The sequence below is a fragment of the Phoxinus phoxinus genome, assembly GCF_949152265.1.
Source record: "Phoxinus phoxinus genome assembly, chromosome: 23".
Classification (NCBI taxonomy): domain Eukaryota; kingdom Metazoa; phylum Chordata; class Actinopteri; order Cypriniformes; family Leuciscidae; genus Phoxinus; species Phoxinus phoxinus.
This window is the reverse complement of record NC_136898.1, coordinates 25,700,670-25,716,239: the sequence shown is the minus strand read 5'-3', so window position 1 is coordinate 25,716,239 and position 15,570 is coordinate 25,700,670. Positions and strand designations below refer to the sequence as shown.

The window sequence follows — 15,570 nt, the reverse complement described above, 5'->3', positions numbered from 1 at the left end:
TTCCAAAAGATGATTTTTTTATTCCTCTTTTTAGTCAACTTTAGCATGTGTGTGTTCACTTCTGCTTAGCACTGTACGTCACAACAGAGAAGAAAATATGAGCAAAACAGCAGTTGCTATATCAATATCCTGACGAATAGAATAGCTTTATGTATAATAATAATAATACTTGTTTTATACACCTGCTAATTCAATATGTGTTGACTTACAATAAGCAGGCTAACTTTTATTTGAGGAAATTGCTTTATAATAAGCCGTCCCACATGCACAATACATGACAAATGAGAGCAGATGCAATGAACGATTAAATACAGCATTTTATTCACTGAAGCCAACACTGTGTCCCTGATCTTAGTGTGCAGGCGTAAGACACGCATGCCGAGACACATCCAGTCTTCTGAACACAGGCATATTTAACAACATTTACAGCTTGAAAGGAGTGGTACAGGATCACAGCTAAAAAAGGTGTTTCGCTCTCTCCGAGTTAGGACACCGGTCGGCCCAACTGATGGCTAAGGCGCATTAAAACCAGCAGCTCTCCTTCAACACTCACACAGTTGCAGTTTGAGAGGAGATCATACATTACAGGGTTTGATCGAGGATGAACGGACAAAGATGACATCCCTGGGAAAATAAACATCATGGTAAACCCAGGAGATTAAAAGGAGGATTCCAGTCAAAATATTGTCATAAAGAAAGAAAGATATTCCACTTCTTCACTAATTATGCAAGTCACGCTTTTTCATTTGCGTTGTTATTGTGAAACCCTACAGTGCACTTGCATCGTTGCGTTACACCTTAGCTTTCCTTGTTCTCCTCATCCTATGTAAAACATTACCAAACTATTGAAAAGGACTAAATCTGTGTACAGCGTGCACTGTTAAAGGGTTAGTGCCAGAGAAGCGGTGAACACGATCAACATAACACAGAGTAACACAGTCCGTCTCTTCATATACATCACCGCTCATCCTGATGACAGCTCTGTCGCATTCATTACGAAGTGTGTGTATATACTGCTCAAAAGTAATTGCATTTTTTTGTTCTAAACAGCAACAAATAAATAAAAATAAACATAGTCTAAGTGCTTCTGTGTGAGCAACAATATAAAGTCTGTTGAAAAGAGCTAGCACTGACAAAACACAAAGTCGATATGAACCAATTCTTTCTATTTGTCAACTTCTAACTAAAAATAAAGTGTCCTTAAAAACATTTCAAGTAAACAAATGTCATTATAGACGGCAGGGACTAATATCTGTAATGTGAATAGCTTTTAAACCCTTAACAGTTATATAAGTGAATGATCCGGCATTGACGTCCGCTGTTGGTGTGTAATAATAAACACGTTCATATAGTGTTCACGTCTGTAATGAACATGACATCGTAAATTCAAGGTCAGCATCACGTAAAGCAACAGTTTCTAACCTAAATGCTCTAAATCTTCTAGAAAACGTGTCTTTGAACAACCTAAACATGACAGCAAAGATACAGACAAACACACACAACTTTACACGAGTGAGAATGTACCTTCGGCTGTGTACCTTCAATAAAACCAACCAGCGATTTGGTTATGCTTGAAAAACCTGCGATATAATGAAGTAACGTATCACTACCCTTTATAAAGCTCTCTAGAAGAGTCAGAAGAACTAATAAAGTGCACTATAAATACTACTGTCATCTTTACAACAATAATGCTCTCAACTGAGAATTAAAAATTCAAATATATAAGATTATAAAATACACAAAAGGAGCATTGGCATTTACACTACTGAAAAAGCAGAAGTATACTCTTCACTTCAACAAACAGATAAAAAAATAAATGGCACAGACTGCACAGTTGATGATGTCCAGATCGACATCGTCCGGCAGTCTGGACTCAGCAAGTACCTCCAAATCAGCATTAGAAAATAATCTATGAGCTCCGGTGCGTTGCTGCCGCATGCTGGTAAACCCATGACGATGAGTGTGAGCAGATATTATACTGAGCGTGTGTTAGTAGGGGGTTAGTACATCGGTAGTGGACCACATCAGCGACGACACCGGAGGCTTTCCTCACACACATGACCATGCGCCGAATCCTGAAACTCTTCACATCAGCCGCTGTCAGTTTATATCCGCCGCTTGATTGTATATTAAAATATCAGCTGACGCTCCGAGTGAGACTATATCTACAGCCTAGCATATGTATGTGGACTTCCCACTTGAAGAAAACACTTCTCTTGAAAGAAAAGCAAATTAGGGGACGGCACAATCACGTTCTCTGAACGAAACCAGTAGCACTTTATTTTACAGTCCCTTACTATACTGGGTAATGCTAACCCTGAAGCTAACCGTAGTAATCTAACACGCCGCTTGTGTTCGCACTCGCACTGTAAAATAAAATGCAACCATGACATCTTTACACGCTAACAGATAAAAGGAAAACCACACTACTTGCTCCACAAGCACCAGCTGGTCAAGGGAGACCTAGAGATGTACAACTTCCAATCAATTGATCAATTTACATTTTACACAAATGTTGCCCGATACAACTGTCGGCAGGGAAATAAATTACATCAAATACAGTCGCGCGTGATATCCGCTGGCTCTCTATGTGAGCTTGGGCGTTTCGGGCCGGTGGTCCTTGCGCTCGGACGTGTTGCGCTTGACCTTGGCGCTGGCCGGCTGGGACTCCTGGTTGAGAGACGGGCTGGACTGGGACTTCTTCAGCGCTGGGTCCCCGTCCCGGGCCGTCAGGATCTCCTTCACACCCTCCTTCAGGAGCTTCACGTACATCTCGTAGCGGTTCTCCTTCAGAGAGGATTCAGAGGAGGATTCATTATCATGTCATCAGCCCAATGACACAAGAGTTACAACAACAAGCTGAAGGAGTAGTTCACTTCAGAGTTCAAATCTCCTGATAATGTACTCTCCCCCACGTCATCCAAGATGTTCACGTCTTTCTTTCTTCAGTCGAAAAGAAATGAAGGTTTTTGAGGAAAACATTCCAGGGTTTTTCTCCATATAGTGACTTCAATGGAGTCCAGCGGGTCGAAGTTTCAGTGCCAGTCAATCCCAGCCGAGGAATAAGAGTCTCATCTAGACAAACCAGCGGCCATTTTATTAAATAAACAAACATTTATGCACTTTTTAACCACAAATGCTGGTCTTGCAGCCACACATCACATCATCAGGTTGAAAGGTCACGTGTGTACCGGTTCAAAAATCACGTGATGTGTGGCGCATCACAGCGAGTGCAAGACCTGCATTTGTGGTTAAAAAGTGCATAGATGTTTATTTTGTTTAATAAAATGGCGGCTGGTATGTCTAGATGAGACTCTTATTCCTCGGCTGGGATCGTGTCGAGACTGAAGCTGCACTGAAACTTCGACCCGCTGGACCACTGAAGTCACGATATGGAGAAACATGCTGGAGTGTTTTCCTCAGAAACCTTACATGTGTGATATATGAACATCTTGGATGACGTGGGGAGAGTAAACTATCAGATGTTATTCTGAAGAGAACTGCTGGTTTAAGGAGAGACCGCTGTATATTTTGCTTAACAAGTCTTCTTTCAGACTAGTGGACAGAGAATATCCAAAATACACATTTAAGTGTCTATTACACTTCATCTGTAGATTTCAATTACAACACATATCTTAGAAGGCATTTTGAGAAAGTCTGAAATATTGACTTCACTTTTAGCTCCTGCACACACTGACCTTTACAGTTTTATTCCTCACCTGTGTTCGGAGGGGCTTACGGAGGGGTTTGATCGTGTATAATTTGCCTGATTGTATATGTTATACATTTTATTCCTAAAAACTGGTGACAATTTATATTTTTTTCTGGCTGTTGACACTATTTTTCAATTTATGATAAAAAAAGATTGTAAATCCCCTCTGTAAAAACCTTTGACTTTAGCATGTCAACTAAACAAACTTTATAAATTATGTTCAGATTTCTGTCTTGGAAATTTAATTTAATAATTTGCACATATGTAACATAACATATTTCAGAAACCCACAAAACTGCACACTGGGTAAACCTGTGTTACGCGGGACTATTCTCTGTTGATCGTTGTCTGTACTGAATGAAATCTATTTATAATAAATCTATTATAATTTTCCTCAGTGTCTACCATTTGGAATTAATTGAATACACTGAGCTGGTTGCAGTGCATTCTGGGATTGGCTTATCTGGGAAGGAAGTCTTTGAACAGCTGTTGTGTTGAAGGTGCACCTACAGACACACACCGATCACTATTGTCTGGAACACAGCTAAACTCTAAACACAGAGTAATAAACTAACTTACAAAAGTGAGAAATAAATCGCAGATTATGGGATAGATTTCTCAGGGTGGCCCTGACAGTTAAAAGGAGAGATGTATTATAGAGCCACGTTCAGGAGGGTCTTTTACCCTTCTACTGTAAAACACACGGACTGATATTGATCCTGATGCCTGGCCACAGGACTTTAAAGCGTTTATTTCTTCCCACAGAGGCGTTTCTTTTATTAACTGAAGCTGAAAGCCCATCAGAGAGGATGTGTGTCACGTGTGTGTGTGATTGGACAGGTTTGTTATTAGGAAGGGTTAGTACACTGCATTACCAGACAACTAATAAAACTGAGTTTACTTTAACCAATTACATCACTCCACTGGGTTGACCATACGAGTGTATACTCTACATGTGTAATATTTGTGTCTCAGTGTTGTATTATTTATGGCACACATATTATTTATGCCCCCCCATAATATTTATTTATGATTATTTATGAACTGAAACGGTTCAGTTCCCAACATTCATGCTCGTCTGTGTTCCACTGGAGAAAGAAGCTCGTGCAGGACGGGGATGACATGAGGGAGAGTAAATGATGACAGTTTATGGGATGGTTTCATAATTCAAGGCTACTTCTCTTTGACCTCAACGATCGTAGAAGACACTTTCCACCAATAGGGTTTAAAACAGTGTTTGATACGCTTTAAGTAAACCGCTTTTAACAAATTGTTTGTGAACGATGGTAATATATCATACAAGTTATTTTATTTTCAATTAATTTCAAGTCTACAGGTGAAACTGGAAAAACTAGAATATTGTGCAAAAGTTCATTTATTTCAGTAATTCCACTTAAAAGGTGAAACTAATATATTATATAGACTCATTACATGCAAAGTGAGATATTTCAAGCCTTTATTTGTTATAATTTTGATGATTATGGCTTACAAAATGGCTTGAAATATCTCACTTTGCATGTAATGAGTCTATATAATATATTAGTTTCACCTTTTAAGTTGAATTACTGAAATACTTTTTAAGTTTGACCTGTAAATACTGTTTAAAACTCTGATTTGTTGCCTTTCTCTAGCAATGGATGTTAACAATTTATAAAAATGAAAACCATAATGGCACAAATTTTTTTTTGCACATTTAGCCTGAAAAATGAAGCTGCTTCTCGGTAGAAAATATTTGTTTGATGATTTTGATCAAAGCATCTTTGATAACAGGATGAATGTCTGAGCTTGATGTAGTCAACACAACAACTGTGTATCAATGGACTTCAACGATTATTTGATTTTTAGAGATGTTTTAAACTAAATCTGCAAACTAGTTTGTAATTGTTACAATATTAATTATTATTTATGTATTAAGACTACATCAAAAAGCGCTGGTTTGAATTAGGGCTGTGCGATATTGAAGAAAAATGCGATAACTCCTTAAATAATGCGATATTCGATATGCGATACGATAATGCTAAAAGTGTGTAAAATAAACTTAAATTATCTTTAAAATATATTTCAAATGATATAACCTACATGTGTTTCACATTCTTTTTATGACAAGAAAACATCCTTCTAACTTCTGAAAGTGAGCATCAGTGTTTTACTGTGGCATAAGAAGTGTTATTATAACATCAGTGTAAACCACAGGGTTTCAGGTTATCCTAGATTAGGCTTATTTAATAAAAGATACTGAATCATAAAATATAAAAATAAAACATTGCTTAGTTTTCACTGTATGAATTAAATATATCCTGATACTTATTAAAGCTAAAAAATGTTGTATTTTGTTCATGACCCCATTTATTGCAAGCTGTTGCGATATGCATATTGCGATATACACATTTGCGATATTTCGATAAATTCGATATATTGCGCAGCCCTAGTTTGAATGAATGAAATATGAAAGCCACCAGTATTCAGACAGCATCTTGTTAATGTTTAAAGCGCAGCCTCTCTGATAGGACTGCAGTTTGACTCTCCTCTTCTGACCTTAACTATCAATCTCCGCCAGAAAATGAGACGGCTTCAGTAAACGCATTTGCATCAATCCTCTGCGAGTTCATCCCTGACAGTCTAGATGAGGAAACGTCAAAGACTGTGAATGCGAGTGGAAATACGGCCAAGGTAAAGTGGAGATGCTTGATCGTGTCTCTCGGTGATAGCAAGGCAAGGGCGCGCACCTCAAACTCCAGGTAGTGCTCCTTCAAGCGGTACTCGTCGATCTCTTTGGCTTTGACCTTCTTATCCGGCGGGTAGGACCTGTGCTCGGCTAGCTCTGTGGAGACGTGCTTCAGCTTGGCCTCGTGCGACTTCAGCTGCTCTTCCTGAAACACAACATCAGACATCACCAGTCATCATCAAACATCACCACAGCGCCTCGAGCCGCGCACGCCAGTCTGCCACGATTCGGCCGAGACAAAGTTTGCAGATCCTACAAGAGCCCTCTGATGATCCTAGGCTAAAAGCTGAAGTCTTTGATTGTTAGTTTGACGTGTTCAGCCGATTAATGAGCAGTGCGATCACATTTTACCTCAGATGAAATTCTGTCAGATTATCGGCTCTCAGTCCTGCAGTGGCTTCTCCTAAGACACCGTCAAACTGTCTGTTTTTCAAGAAAAGCCATGACTTAAGTTAACGTTAGAGATTAGTTTGTAGCCAGCATTTCAATCCCGCGTGTAATGCAGCTCGCGTCACTGACCGCGCCATTGATTAATGATGAACTCCAGATGAGTTTTCTTGCGTGCGTCTGTGTTTAACACGTCTTAACTGTCGTAAAGTCTGATGTTAATGACAACTGAGATCTTATGCCTGGTTCAGATTACACGATTTTAGCCCGATTTTTGCACGATCCGTTTGACGCAGGGTGTCATGGGTATTTGTAAATGACAACGGGCGTCGGGAGGCAAAATTCGATCGCTTCATCTCGTATAGTGTGTGGACGACACTGACCCGCGTCTGCGATGCTTCACCACATCACCACAAAAAGACTAGCATGTTTGATTTTATTTTAGGTCCTCCACGACGGAGTGAGTGAGTGAGTGTGTGTGTGTGTGCGCGAGAGTGAGTGAGTGAGTGTGTGTGTGTGTGCGCGAGAGTGAGTGAGTGTGTGTGTATGAGTGAGTGAGTGAGTGTGTTTGCGCAAGTGAGTGGGTGAGTGAGTGAGTGAGTGAGTGTGTGTGTGCGCAAGAGTGAGTGAGTGTGTGTTTGTGTGTGTGTGTATAAGTGAGTGAGTGTGTGCATATGAGTGAGTGAGTGAGTGTGTGTGCGCGAGTGAGTGGGTGAGTGAGTGTGTGTGCGCGAGTAAGTGGGTGAGAGTGAGAGTGTGTGCGCGAGTGTGAGTGTGTGCGCGAGTGAGTGAGTGTGTGTGCGCGAGTGAGTGGGTGAGAGTGAGTGTGTGTGCGCGAGTGTGAGTGAGTGAGTGAGTGTGTGCGTGAGTGAGTGTGTGTGTGTGTGTGTATGAGTGAGTGAGTGAGTGTGTGTGCGCGAGTGAGTTGGTGAGTGAGTGTGTGTGTGTGTGTGTGTGCGCGAGAGTGAGTGAGTGAGTGTGTGTGTGTGTGTGTGCGCGAGAGTGAGTGAGTGAGTGTGTGTGTGTGTGCACGAGAGTGAGTGAGTGTGTGTGTATGAGTGAGTGAGTGAGTGAGTGAGTGTGTGTGCGCAAGTGAGTGGGTGAGTGAGTGTGTGCGCAAGAGTGAGTGAGTGTGTGTTTGTGTGTGTGTGTATGAGTGAGTGAGTGTGTGTGTGTGCGCGAGAGTGAGTGTGTGTGTATGAGTGAGTGAGTGAGTGTGTGTGCGCAAGTGAGTGGGTGAGTGAGTGAGTGAGTGTGTGTGTGCGCAAGAGTGAGTGAGTGTTTGTGTGTGTGTGTGTGTATGAGTGAGTGAGTGAGTGACTGAGTGTGTGTGCGCGAGTAAGTGGGTGAGAGTGAGAGTGTGTGCGCGAGTGAGTGAGTGTGTGTGCGCGAGTGAGTGGGTGAGTGAGTGTGTGTGCGCGAGTAAGTGGGTGAGAGTGAGAGTGTGTGCGCGAGTGTGAGTGTGTGCGCGAGTGAGTGTGTGTGCGCGAGTGAGTAGGTGAGAGTGAGTGTGTGTGCGCGAGTGTGAGTGAGTGTGTGTGTGCGCGAGTGAGTGTGTGCGTGAGTGAGTGAGTGTGTGTGTGCGTGAGTGAGTGAGTGAGTGTGTGTGCGCGAGTGAGTTGGTGAGTGAGTGTGTGTGCGCGAGTGTGTGCGCGAGTGAGTGAGTGAGTGAGTGTGTGTGCGCGAGTGTGTGCGCGAGTGAGAGTGTGTGCGCGAGTAAGTGGGTGAGAGTTAGTGTGTGTGCGCGAGTGAGTGAGTGTGTGTGCGCGAGTGTGTGCGCGAGTGAGAGTGTGTGCGCGAGTAAGTGGGTGAGAGTTAGTGTGTGTGCGCGAGTGAGTGAGTGTGTGTGCGCGAGTGAGTTGGTGAGTGAGTGTGTGTGCGCGAGTGTGTGCGCGAGTGAGTGAGTGAGTGTGTGTGTGTGCGCGAGTGTGTGCGCGAGTGAGAGTGTGTGCGCGAGTAAGTGGGTGAGAGTTAGTGTGTGTGCGCGAGTGAGTGAGTGTGTGTGCGAGTGAGAGTGTGTGCGCGAGTAAGTGGGTGAGAGTTAGTGTGTGTGCGCGAGTGAGTGAGTGTGTGTGCGAGTGAGAGTGTGTGCGCGAGTAAGTGGGTGAGAGTTAGTGTGTGTGCGCGAGTGAGTGAGTGTGTGCGCGAATGAGTGGGTGTGAGTGAGTGAGTGTGTGCGCGAGTGAGTGAGTGAGTGTGTGCGCGTGTGTGTGAGTGCAAGTGAATGTGTGTGTGTGTGTGTGTGTGTGTGTGTGTGTGTGAGAGACGGCACGCAATGACTGGTCGGCAAGCAATGTGTAGTCTGATTTGTTTGTTGTCCACGACATGACAAGATTTTAGGAGTCAAAATGGCGTAATCTGACACAGTGACTATCGTAGCAGACATGTAATCTGACACAGTGACTATCGTAGCAGACATGTAATCTGACACAGACATTACAGTGTGACATGACTCACAGCGATGATCATGTTCGTACAGTCTGACAAGCAACAATCACTATAATAAATCGTGCAGCTCTCTCTCCTGTAACACACCTGAGACATGCGTGTGGTGGTGGCCGGCAGCAGCGGGCGGCTGAACTTCTTCTGAGAGCCAATGGCAGCGGGGAAGGACGGGGCCGAAAACATGGCCGCCACTGAGTTAATTATTCCAATCCAGGACTCCATTTCCTCAGGACTCCTGCAGAGAAGAGGTTACATGAGGAGGGCCATGTGACAGCTGTGCAAGCTCACAGCCAGCTCACGCAGGAATAGAAGACCGGCGGAGGAGATAAACCAGGCTTCATTGAGCTGGAGCTGAAGCATGACATTAGATGTGTGGTTGCGTCTGCAGTGTTTGTGTGTAGAGGTGCTGGTGTCTTACTGGGCCTGGAAGAGGAACACTCTCCAGTCCGCCGTCTTGAGCTTCAGCACGTTGGGCTTCTTCTCGTAGTCCATGGCCTTGATGGCGAGAGCGTGATGCACGCTGATGGCGTTCTTCAGATCGTCCTCCGACAGGGCCTTCTCCGGCTTATACTCGTCCTGCAGAGGCACACACACACACACACACACACACACACACACACACACACACGCACACACGCGCACACACACACACACACACACACACACACACAAACACACACACACACACACACACACACGACAGGGATGAACAAAGGATCGGCACGGGGAACTGATGAATTACACTAGTCTGCATCAGATTACAGTTCCTTACAGATACAGATGTGTGTGTGTGTGCGAGCATGTGTGAGTGAGTGTATGTGTGTGTGTGTGTGTGTGTGTGTGTGTGTGTGTGTGCGTGCGTGCGAGCATGTATGAGAGTGTGTGTGTGTGTGAGAGTATGAGTGTGTGTTTGTGCGAGCATGTGAGAGTGTGTTTGTGTGAGAGTGTGTGTTTGTGTGTGTATGCGAGCGAGCGTGCATGTGTGAGCGTATGAGTGTGTGCGAGTGAGTGTTTTGAGTGTGTGTGTGTGTGTGTGTGAGAGAGAGCGTATGAGTGTGTGTGTGTGTGAGCGTATGAGTGTGTGGGAGTGAGTGTTTTGTGTGAGAGAGTGTGTATGTGTGTGAGCGTATGAGTGTGTGTGAGTGAGTGTTTTGTGTGAGAGAGAGTGTGTGTGTATGTGTGTGTGAGTGTATGAGTGTGTGTGTGTGTGAGAGCGTATGAGTGTGTGGGAGTGAGTGTTTTGTGTGAGAGAGTGTGTGTGTGTGTGTGTCTGTGTGTGCGTATGAGTGTGTGTGAGAGTATAAGTGTGGGTTTGTGTGTGCGTGTGTGCATTTGAGCGAGTGTGTGTGTGTGTGTGTGTGTGGGAGTGAGTGTTTTGTGTGCCAGTGTGAGAATGAATGTGTATGCGTGTGTGTGCGTGCAAGTGAATGCACAATGTATTTGAGGATCTTTAAACTAAAAATACACTTAACTATGTATTTTTCATGGTTTCTCAATATATGTATATTTTCATATTTAATTGCCTTAAAATAAATGATCGTCAATTAAGGGACCAGGATGTTGGAGCCATGAAGTTACAAAGACAGAATATAATATTGTTACACAATGTCTTCATTATAGTCAATTACTTGATTCATTAAATTAAATGTTTTGCATTTCCTGCAGACAGCCTTTTTAAACAGGAAGTGATGTGGGAAGGGGAAGTGTGTTTTTTTAAACCTCTTTTTGTGTTTGAAGCAAAGAGTTGCTCAAACTGGTGTGGAGTAGAATCAAATACACTTTCCTATATAGAAGCGGCCACACACACGAGGAAGCCACTGCAAGTATCATCTTTCTAAGCGCATGATTTCCTGCACAGTAAAGTTCCTGTTTGAAATGATAATGAGGAACATCTCCGGCTCCTCTGATGAGAGTCGTTCGTGTGATTGCTGAACATCATTAGCTGATAAAGTCACCAGCACTAATATATGCACAGGTAGATCTCACGCCTGAGACTCTCACTGCACCGCTGAGCAACTAATGCAAGATGAACTGGAGCACATGAATACACTACTGTCCTGGAGAACGGGCCTTTCTCCGATGGGCTCTGAAAAGGTTCGTCAGTCCCGAAATAAACGTGTGAATGTGATTACCTCTCACCATCCGAGTCTCCCAGGAGGAGGAATTGAATTAATATTGATCATGTTTGTGGGAAATGATGGAAATTTGATTAAATGAAGGAGGAAAATGAAGGAGTGGAAAAACAAACCTTCTGCAAATAGAGGATCATGCCTTTGAGAACAGCATAAAAGGTTTTCCAGCCTCGCTTCCCTCTTGGTGCTAGAGAACACAAAAAATGTAAATATTAAAATCATGATGATAATATTCAGCAACATTATTACAGAGAAATGTCTCCAACAAAAATAAAAAGACAAATCAAATCAGAACTTTTGCTCCATTCATGTAGAAATGCCACTGAAACCCAGTGACATATTTCAGAGAAACAAAGACACCACATAAACCCACTCGAACTGCATCCGTGTGCACAGCCTCTTATACCGGGTACGTGACTGTTGAGAATGACCTGATCCGGCTCATGTGTGATAGTCCACACCTGTCTTCGGCTGGAGGGACTCAAGTAAAGCTCAGCTGCTCCTGTGGGATCTTCTCCGCTGCTACAGGAGTCATGGATCATTGCTGAAGGGTTTGGCTCAAGAAACGGCTACAAAAACATTCCCAAGGCATCAGATGAACCCTGGAGCGCAGTGAAGACAGTTTCCACGAGTGGAGAACAGTGGTCAGGAACAGGCCGAGACTGGTTGCTCCCTACATGTGACAACTACAGTCAAACCAACATTTAATCAGACGCCTTCAACATTTCTCACATCATCACAGTTATCCACTATCGTAATAAAATATGAGCAGAACTCAGTTGATATTTGACAGGTTTTGTCCGTCCTTCTGTTAGACTCTCACACATGAATTATGCTGAATATCTGTCAGCTGGTAAATTTAACTACACCATTAGATAATACCAGTTTAGCTCAACCAGTGACCAAGCAATGCTTCATTGTGTTCAGTGTGTGTGTGAAAAGAGCATTAGCAATTACAGACAAAACACTTCAGAAAACATGATCAGCTCAAAGTGTCCCAATCATTTCTGCTCCCAAACTTTTATATATTTCACTGGTAGTCGCTGTATGAAGAATTATTGGGTATAATATGTCACAGTTTACTTGATTTTGCTCTCCTCACATAAATTAACTATAGTGTCCTGCACACACTAGTAAAAAATAAATAAAAATAACATCTGGTGTCTGAATATGTTTTGGTTTGACTGTATATCTCCCATATTCTCCATCTGTCTGGGTTATACACACACACACACACACACACACACACACACACACACACACACACACACACACACACACACACACACACACACACACACACACACACACACACACACACACACACACACACACACACACACACACACACACACACACACACACACACACACACACACACACACACACACACACACACACACACACACACACACAACATCCAAGCCTGACTAAACTCTGCAAAAACATTTATCCATTCTCCCGAAACCATGTGGAAAAATTGAAAGTGGAAAGATTGAACTTTTAGGAGAGAGTATGCATCGGGCAAAAGCAAAAGCGCAGCATGCCCGCGGTGAAGCGTGATGTGCCGGATCAGCGCTTCCGGAGCCGGCTTCAGCGCCGGTGCAGGGAGTCACGGGTCGCTCAGGTTTGGCACAGAACCTTCTGGCGTCTGATAGAAAGCTGGACATGAAGAGAACTTCCCCCTTTCATGACCGATCCAAAACACTCGTCTACATCCCCAGCAGAGAGACTTCAGTGAAGAACGATGCATGATGTTGAAAATGTTCATATCGGTGCGTCTCTAATTAAGATGTTATTCACAGATAATCACTGATAACATGCTTTTGCATACTAATCACAATCAGTAACAGTAAACATGGACTACTTTTGGAGCTCAACAGAATCTGTTCTCATTCTCTGTTCCACTCGAGCACAAAACACGTCGGACTCGGATTGACATTTCTTCTTTCTTCTGAACTGTTTCTTCAGTGCTGTATTTTCCACACTGTTGTGTTAAAGGGTCCAACATAGGATCCTCTGCGGGAAACATGCTCTGCTCCTCCTCTGAAGGGCATTACTTGCATTGTTTCTGTGGCATGATTCCCATGATTCCCTCTGCAGAACGGCTTTATTTACGGCAGTGCTTTGGGAAGCATCCAAACGCTTTACGGTCTCACTGACGGCACCTCTGGGACCCTGGCCTGAACGCTCTCAGCATGTGAGGCATCAGATCACTAAAGCCCTGCTGTTTTTATCCTGGTTGTAATGCGTACATTACGCCGCACTGGCATGGCTGGCATCGGAGCGCGGCGTGCCCAATAAACTCACGTCTTCTGCCAGAGCCGGCCAGTACATCAGAGCAGGTCCCAGTTTACCCTGATCACACACCTCCTCTATATTATTATATATCTAACCCTGCTAGACATGATCACACACATACTCTATATTATTATATATCTAACCCTGCTAGACATGATCACACACATACTCTATATTATTATATATCTAACCCTGCTAGACATGATCACACACATACTCTATATTATTATATATTTAACCCTGCTAGACATGATCACACACCTCCTCTATATTATTATATATCTAACCCTGCTAGACATGATCACACACATACTCTATATTATTATATATCTAACCCTGCTAGACATGATCACACACCTCCTCTATATTATTATATATCTAACCCTGCTAGACATGATCACACACATACTCTATATTATTATATATCTAACCCTGCTAGACATGATCACACACATACTCTATATTATTATATATCTAACCCTGCTAGACATGATCACACACATACTCTATATTATTATATATCTAACCCTGCTAGACATGATCACACACCTCCTCTATATTATTATATATCTAACCCGGCTAGACATGATCACACACATACTCTATATTATTATATATCTAACCCTGCTAGACATGATCACACACACACTCTATATTATTATATATCTAACCCTGCTAGACATGATCACACACATACTCTATATTATTATATATCTAACCCTGCTAGACATGATCACACACATACTCTATATTATTATATATCTAACCCTGCTAGACATGATCACACACATACTCTATATTATTATATATCTAACCCTGCTAGACATGATCACACACATACTCTATATTATTATATATCTAACCCTGCTAGACATGATCACACACATACTCTATATTATTATATATCTAACCCTGCTAGACATGATCACACACATACTCTATATTATTATATATCTAACCCTGCTAGACATGATCACACACATACTCTATATTATTATATATCTAACCCTGCTAGACATGATCACACACATACTCTATATTATTATATATCTAACCCTGTTAGACATGATCACACACATACTCTATATTATTATATATCTAACCCTGCTAGACATGATCACACACCTCCTCTATATTATTATATATCTAACCCTGTTAGACATGATCACACACATACTCTATATTATTATATATCTAACCCTGCTAGACATGATCACACACCTCCTCTATATTATTATATATCTAACCCTGCTAGACATGATCACACACATACTCTATATTATTATATATCTAACCCTGCTAGACATGATCACACACATACCCTATATTATTATATATCTAACCCTGCTAGACATGATCACACACATACTCTATATTATTATATATCTAACCCTGCTAGACATGATCACACACATACTCTATATCATTATATATCTAACCCTGCTAGACATGATCACACACATACTCTATATTATTATATATCTAACCCTGCTAGACATGATCACACACCTCCTCTATATTATTATATATCTAACCCTGCTAGACATGATCACACACATACTCTATATCATTATATATCTAACCCTGCTAGACATGATCACACACATACTCTATATTATTATATATCTAACCCTGCTAGACATGATCACACACATACTCTATATTATTATATATCTAACCCTGCTAGACATGATCACACACATACTCTATATTATTATATATCTAACCCTGCTAGACATGATCACACACATACTCTATATTATTATATATCTAACCCTGCTAGACATGATCACACACCTCCTCTATATTATTATATATCTAACCCTGCTAGACATGATCACACACATACTCTATATTATTATATATCT

The 15,570-nt window shown here is 42.2% G+C and overlaps 1 protein-coding gene across 6 annotated transcripts in view; it reads right to left on the bottom strand.

Moving 5' to 3' along the window:
* Positions 1-299: 299 nt before the first annotated feature.
* psd3l (pleckstrin and Sec7 domain containing 3, like) overlaps positions 300-15,570 on the bottom strand; it is a 148,927-nt gene continuing 133,656 nt past the window's right edge. For all 6 annotated transcript variants that reach the window (XM_079600220.1, XM_079600221.1, XM_079600222.1 and 3 more), the window contains 5 exons: positions 11,518-11,588; positions 9,688-9,845; positions 9,360-9,504; positions 6,439-6,582; positions 300-2,787 (listed from right to left, as the gene is read on the bottom strand). In XM_079600220.1, coding sequence (XP_079456346.1) covers positions 2,587-2,787; positions 6,439-6,582; positions 9,360-9,504; positions 9,688-9,845; positions 11,518-11,588 — 719 coding nt within the window. In that variant the 3' untranslated portion in view covers positions 300-2,586. The remainder of the gene's footprint in view (positions 2,788-6,438; positions 6,583-9,359; positions 9,505-9,687; positions 9,846-11,517; positions 11,589-15,570) is intronic.